Here is a 7,500-nt window from a genome sequence, read left to right as displayed (position 1 = left end):
GAACAGAAATAAAGGTTATGGGAATACATCAAATTAGAGAAATCCTTCTCTAATCTACTGTACACTGGTTTTGAATGAGAGTAAGTCAGGAGGTAGAAGAGATAAAAAACAAAAAAGACATATATGGGGGGAAAACAGTAAAATATTGGAAAAGCTAATGTAGACCTGGCACCAAGAACATATTAAGAGAACCTGGTCCCACAATACCACAACCACTTCATAGTGCAAATTACACAATGAAAAAAATGGAACATTATCTAAGCTATACTAATTGCAGCAGACATTCTGGACTTTAACTTCTATCCAGTTTGATTTCAACCTTATAATGGACAACTCCCCCTGAGCTAAATATAATACCTAGGTGCAACAAATGAATATAATTTATTCTAAGACTAGCTACTACTAGACTCACACAGATATGTTTTCCTGAACGAGAATCAACCAAGAAATAATCAGTGTAGACACAAAATCATCGTTTGCCTAAATCACAAGCCCACTGGTACTGCATTGGGAGAAGATTCATTCCTGCTCTTTTCTTCCCCTGCTCATGTTCACAAGAAATCAGCATATCTATATTTTCACTTGATCTATATTCGTCACTGGCTTTCGATAAACTCACTACACTATCAATGTCTACTAAGCATCTCCTTAACCCATTGGAGCTGGTTGACGAGATAGCACGTATTGTGGTTTTCGCGTCAGATGCCCGGGACGAGCTATGAGGGGAAGCCACACACTCGGGTAGAGTGAGCAGGCAGCCTAGGATCGTGGCTTGTGCGTCCGAGAATCTCAAGGCGTTTGGCTTATGCGTTCGAGAACCCCGGTATTGCGACCGTGCAAAGCCGGAACGGCCCCAGCGTGAATGGGTTAATTTACAAAGAGTGTCACAATAATACACCTCTTGATGTTTCCTCCTCACTTGAATACAAGGCTATTGTGTGCCGCTTTCAGAGGATGCCCTCTGGTAGCATTTAGATTTCTGGTGCTTCTTGTTCAAGAGACAGTGAAAGAATGTCATATACAAATAAAATGTTATCTATGACATTCTCACATCCAAATCCTATTGCAAAAACAACATACAAAGGAACCGTCTGGATGATGAATGTATACTTTCAAGTACTCTCATTGATTGATAAAGGTCACAAGAGAGAAGAGATGTATTTGACGCATTTCAAATTACTTTTCATTAAAAATAATAAGCAACGTGCTTATGCTTATGGTTTGCCTGTTAATTCCAGGGCCTTTCATTGGTCATCGTCTATATGAGAAAAGGTCCTCTAGGACTTTTTTTTTTTTCCATGAATAGCTCTTTTCCAAACATCAGATATAAATAAAATACAGCAGTTGATTGCCTATCAGTGAATGATGATGGATGTAGGAGTTACTTTAAGTGTTATATTTCTAAATCGTATTTTTATTTTCAATTTATACAACACAGATATTTGTATATATTCACAATTAACCCATTTGCGCCGGATGACATGCAGACTTCGTGGTTTTTGCGTCAGACGCTGGCGACAAGATATTTGGTCAAGGCCGGCACTCGGGGTGAGCAAGCAGACAGCCAGGCTCGCGGCTAGTGGTCACAGCATCAAGCAATCACTGAAGCCTCCATACCTGACACTGCTTAACACATTAACAACGGAGCTATTTTGGCTCTAAATGGTTGAAATGCCGGGATATTACCAACGCATAAGCCTAACGCCTCAGGATTCTCGGCAACGGCCATGTGCTGTATACCCGATCACCCAGCGTGCCGGCCAGGAGGATAGCCATGACTATATATCTTATCCTGGCGTCTGACCCTGGAACCACTAGACGTGACATCTTGTCACCTGTCGTTAACGGGTTAAGTGAAAACCAACTAACCTTCACAAATTATGTTCTAGTATGATAGTTTATAAACTTCCCTAAAGATCTGAAGTCACATTAGGTACCAAATCAAGCTCTATCTTGCCAACTTTGTTTGACTTTGCCATTGTGGAGGCTAAAGAAATTGCTTAATAATGTATCACTGCCATGGTAGCAGCCATCGGCAACGCTCAATCAGCTCTCGTAGAACTGATATGATCCTTGGAAATGATAGTTCTATGGGCCAAACCTTTCCCCAAAAAATTACACACAAGATATTACTTGCATGACATTATTGTAATACACAATTAGTAGCAGTATATTTCAGATGTTCACCCAGAATTTCCCTGAAATATTTCCAGCCCTCCTCAGCCATTAGCACTAACTTGTTCCAGAAGCTTAAATTACAATACAAGGACAGCAGACCTCACACGTAAGCAGTCTTGTAATAATATAATTAATAACTGATAGTAACTACCAGGAATAAAATGCCAGTACCAGCTCAGTTGATATTGGGAACCTTCAAATGCGATTTATCCAAAAGTTCACGTAAATAAAACTCAAAGAGCATCATCAACATTTGACAATAATGTTTCCTATAAAATAGCGGTTAAGCTGATAGAGGCCTCTATAAAACATCAATCCAAATATACAACAACCTTAAAGACACAATCTTAAAATAAGGAAATCCAGACAAGCGAAAGGATAAGCCAAGAAAATCCGTGAATTCAACCAAAACACAAGTCCTCTGACCAGAAACTCGCACCCGGCACTCTCCCCTTCCGGTCTATTTTTAAACTTCATGAGGCCCTGACGCCTTCCCTCCCTTCCTCACAGCATCCGTGGAGATCTTAATTCATCATTTATCCCCTTTTCCGACTCACCACCGGAGATACTGGTAAATTATGGGCAGAAAATCGACGTCTATCTCCTCTGCCGTCACTACTTGGGATGACATAATGGAACTGAAGCGTTGGTTCCTCTACATAGAGTGAGCGGGGTTATATAATATATTTTTGGCAATATCAGACATATCTTTTCTCTTCTTCTGATTTCATTTAGTTTGTTTGATCTCCCATAGCTTTCTAAAAATGTATGTTTCATTTATTCTGTTGTTTCTATGAGAGTGTGCGGGCCTTTGTAATAAATGTTCTTTTTTTCTACCTTCTTGTAGTTAATTCTTCTTCATTTTGCTTTGTAATCACCAACCGCTTTTTACCATCTCAGAATGATAACCATATCTACTCCAATTACAACCATAATAACCAGCCCCGCCATGAATTAAGCCACAACGTTTAATCAGCACGTGTTAATCAAAAGAATAGAGGAAGGATTACCAAAAGTTACCAAAGCTCCATCCGATGTGAAATAAACACGGAATTCTTTGATCATCGAATTCTAAGGACTTTCAAGGTTCTTAGGAGGGACCAAGCGGCGCATTCTGTGAGCTTTATATTATGTGGTTAGTTGAACTCGCTTTGAACTTGTGTCCTGTTTATAGGATGTCATTTAATATCTGTGACAGGACGCGCCGGGGGGTACCTGGTTAAGATGGAACAATAATGATAACTATTGTAGCACTGTCGCTGTTACTAATGATTACTACAATAAGTGATTATGAGAATAGTGAGATACAATGATAATCATAGTAATAACACTATCAACAAAATGCATGAATATTAACAATAAAAATTATAATCAAAATAATGATAATATGATAAAAGTAGGATAATACAATGATAATGATAGTAATAACTATAACAATTCTGATAACGATCGTAATAATAATGATAATAATGAATAACAGTAATGATGATGACATGACATAGATAGTGATAACGATATGATTATAATTATCCTTATCATTACTCATTGTTCCTGTTATAATGATAAATGATGGCACAGATGATAATGGTAGTACTGATTAATAGAGTAATACTTATGTTAATGACGGTAACAATGATAATGATAGCAGTTATGATAATGAGAATAATAAGGATAATAATAAAGAAGAAGAACCAATAATGATAACAGTCAATAAGATCTTGCAATACCATATGCAAAAGTAACAGGCATACTGGTTAGAACACATGAATAACAACTACAAACAGTTGGAATTCCATCTGCAACATATAAATCACGGAAGGCAAAACAAGCTTTATATTGAAACACAAATTGTTTACTTCCAAAATAGTCACTAACAACAGGCCTGACATCAATATCGGGTGTAACACACACACACACACACACACACACACACACACACACACACACACACACACACACACACACACTCATATATATATATATATATATATATATATATATATATATATATATATATATATATATATATATATATATATATATATATATATATATATATATATATATATATATATTATATAATATATACAAAATATATATAATATATATATTATATATATATATATATTATATATATATATATATATATATATATGTATTATATATATATGCGTGTATGTGTGTGTGTGTGTGTGTGTGTGTTTTAAAGGATATAAAAGGTGGGAATATGCTCAGCAGCACAAGGAACAGAAAAAAACAATAACGGCAGTGAGAATGATGATCATACTGATGATGATCATATAAATTATGATACTAATAGTGATAAAAAAGTTGTAATAATGATGATACAATGTGTTGATTATATGATGATGGTGATGATATGATGCTATGTAACACGGTACAATAAAAATCTTAATGATAATGATAAAAACAACTACAAAGAAAATAAGGATAATAATAAACTAATGATGGAATTTATGATGATAATGATACTAGCAATAATAACTAATAATAATGATTTTGATAATAGCGATGATAACTATGATAAATATGATAAACAATTATATGAATAATAACAACAACAACAAAGATGATAGCGATAGCAATAACAAAAGTAAGGATAATAATTAAGATACCAGCAACAAAAAAATACTTCTTCTTCTTTTTTCTTTTATAGGGTTTTAGACTTTTGATGTCTATATTACCTGAACTAAAAAAAAAATCCTTACTAGAGGAAAACATGAAAAAAGGAAATACAAAAACGCAGCGACTGCATCCGCATTCACACAGCCGAACGCGGCGGCTTCATCAGCTGATCAGTTTCGCGCCATCTTCGAGAAAGTAAACAAGAAGTGTCTCTCTGCGCGAGCCATTAGGAAATAAGTGATATCGTACATTTTTGATAGGGAAATAAGAAGAAACTCGACTAATTAACGATGGACGTGCAAATGCTGAAGACCCTCGCTCATAAATTAGGATTAACGTCGCCTAAGGTTGTGAGGTAAGAATAAAATTCCTTTGGTATATTTTGTTTCTTATGGAGGTATACGTCACCGATAATAAAATCATTAATGAAATGCTAACATATAGAATTTTATTTTTGTGACCTGCAAAATTGGACTCGATATTTGAAAGAGCATAAAGTGTATTAAGTGTACTAAGGGCATAGCGATGTGAAAACGAGAGAAAAAAATATTTGAAGAAAACACCTGCTCACCTGCCACTGGCTTAGCGTTGTTCAGCACAGATTCTTGGGTAGATCTTCCAGGACATTTATCACTGAATTAGCATCCAGTCCTAGGTCTTGGCAAAGTATATTAATAATGGAGTTTTTTTTAACTAATGCAGACACGTCCTCAATGAAAAAAAAATCTGAAAAAGCATCCAAACTTAATTGATACTGTAAATAACGTTCATGTAATTATTGTCATCACAAATGCTTTGTATCTTATAGTTTGATGTTCTCCCTTTAGAAAAGCAGAGGAACTGATAAGGCTCTTGGCAGTGCAGGGAGGTTCAGGCCTGGCACTCAGCATGTCAGGGAAGGCTGTCATTTGCCTGGAAATTGCTGCAACTCTCGGCTCGTGCTCTTTTGACAAGGTAATTAGTTGTGGTCCTTGTTTTAAATTTTATCTTCTTTTTCAAAAATGTGTAATACAATAATACATGTCTTGCTTGAAAACCCTCCCCCCTACACACACTCACACACACACACACACACACACACACACACACACACACACACACACACACACACACACACACACACACACACACACACACACACACACACACACACACACACACACACACACACAAAAGAGTTGCTCATCATTGTCATCTCCATTATCACTTCAGACCCAGGCCGTGCGACTCTCAGGATTGACAAGGCCCCAGTACGTAGCATCCAGTCAGACAGTCTCTCGTCTGTTGAACGTCTCCCCAAGTGTGTGTGTGGCAGACTTGTGTGTCACCCATTCAGCAACTGCAGCTAAGGATCTGGCAGCAAAAGTGCTCAAGCAGTGAGTAATTTTAGCTAATAGTGGTTTCCTGAGATTATTGAATTCTTGGTAAAGCAGCTATTGATAAACAATGTACTGTTTCTTTCGTGGATTGGTAGCTAGTTTTTATATTGATGTAGATTTGTTATTGTTTCATTATATTTAGTTTATTTCTTGATATCCATTCTTTATTTTGTTTTCCTTATTTAACATTATGTGTTCAGTAATTAAAAAGTTTTAAAATTATTTTTATATATGTATAATTATATGCAGTAAGAATAATTTGCTGAATGCTTCCACCTTCTTTTCCAGGTATGAGACAGAGAACAAGGTAAAAGGACAGGTAGACATAGCCTTACCAGTGTACCAGACAGCTGCTGTTATTGCTGCATGCAAGTAAGTCTGCAATATAGAACACAGATTTTTTAAAAATCTTTCCTTATAGGGTGATTGATTATCAGGAAGTTATTTTCTTAATAATTATTTATTAATTGTAGTTATTTGTGACTCATTCCTAAACAATTGCAGGGTAATGAAGATTAAGGTGGACAAGCGACGCATGTTTGAAACGAGCCGTAGCAAGAGGGCGGTCTACGACAAGGTTGTGGAAGGCATGTCCAAAATTGCAGAGTCACTGAATGAACAAAAGGTATCACCTGGTTTCTCCAATTCTTAAGTGTGTGTGTGTGTATCTCTGTGTGTGTGTCTTTGTTTTCTTGTCTGTTTAACCCCTTCACTACGGGCAATAGAAAACGCTCCTCGCGCCGTATCCGAGCTGCAGGCGCGCGCCAAATTTTAAATGTCGCTACTGAATATGACAAGTTTTAAGCCAAAACCTCAATATAATCATCATGTGTTATATATCAAAATATGCATAGTTAACCTCTTCCCCCATATGCATGTGACAAGTTATTTACATGGGTTAGGAGGAAGATGGAAAGAGTGACCTTGGTGGGAGGCCTCACACAGATGACCAAAGAAAACGATTGAAATAGTATGGTAAACTAATCATAGTAAGTTTTATATTTTTACATAATGTTCCATAAATAAATAATAAAATGATTGCTAGCAGGGTCCATCAGTGCCTTCCCTGGTATAAGCAAATCCCACTCTTATGTAATAAATTAATAATAGCGAAAGTCAAGTAATATATCGTATCATGTCCGACCTCTATTCTGAAAGATCTCGTACAGTATCCGGAAGAAAGAAAACTCAATTCCACCAAAACTCAGCCATGACGCAGTATGCGCGTCCTCGGGTTTGACGCGAGCGCTGCGAGGACGCAGTATATGTGTCATCATGTTGAAGGGGTTAAAGATTC

At 36.5% G+C, this 7,500-nt stretch overlaps 2 protein-coding genes across 2 annotated transcripts in view; one reads left to right on the top strand and one right to left on the bottom strand.

Moving 5' to 3' along the window:
• The window catches only part of MED9 (mediator complex subunit 9), a 5,773-nt gene extending 2,885 nt beyond the window's left edge, over positions 1-2,888 (bottom strand). Inside the window, exon 1 of the mRNA XM_043013641.2 lies at positions 2,736-2,888. Within this exon, the coding sequence (XP_042869575.1) occupies positions 2,736-2,809 (74 nt within the window). The 5' untranslated portion in view covers positions 2,810-2,888. The remainder of the gene's footprint in view (positions 1-2,735) is intronic.
• Positions 2,889-4,975: 2,087 nt separating this feature from the next.
• Positions 4,976-7,500, top strand: part of Orc6 (Origin recognition complex subunit 6) — a 3,053-nt gene continuing 528 nt past the window's right edge. Inside the window, exons 1-5 of the mRNA XM_043013653.2 lie at positions 4,976-5,179; positions 5,652-5,778; positions 6,037-6,200; positions 6,492-6,575; positions 6,708-6,828. Coding sequence (XP_042869587.1) covers positions 5,115-5,179; positions 5,652-5,778; positions 6,037-6,200; positions 6,492-6,575; positions 6,708-6,828 — 561 coding nt within the window. The 5' untranslated portion in view covers positions 4,976-5,114. The remainder of the gene's footprint in view (positions 5,180-5,651; positions 5,779-6,036; positions 6,201-6,491; positions 6,576-6,707; positions 6,829-7,500) is intronic.

This window comes from Penaeus japonicus, unplaced genomic scaffold (genome assembly GCF_977035675.1).
Source record: "Penaeus japonicus unplaced genomic scaffold, GWHDUDI00000001_assembly GWHDUDI00000025, whole genome shotgun sequence".
Taxonomy (NCBI): Eukaryota; Metazoa; Arthropoda; class Malacostraca; order Decapoda; family Penaeidae; genus Penaeus; species Penaeus japonicus.
The sequence above is the reverse complement of the archived record's forward strand: the minus strand, read 5'-3'. Positions and strand labels throughout refer to the sequence as shown.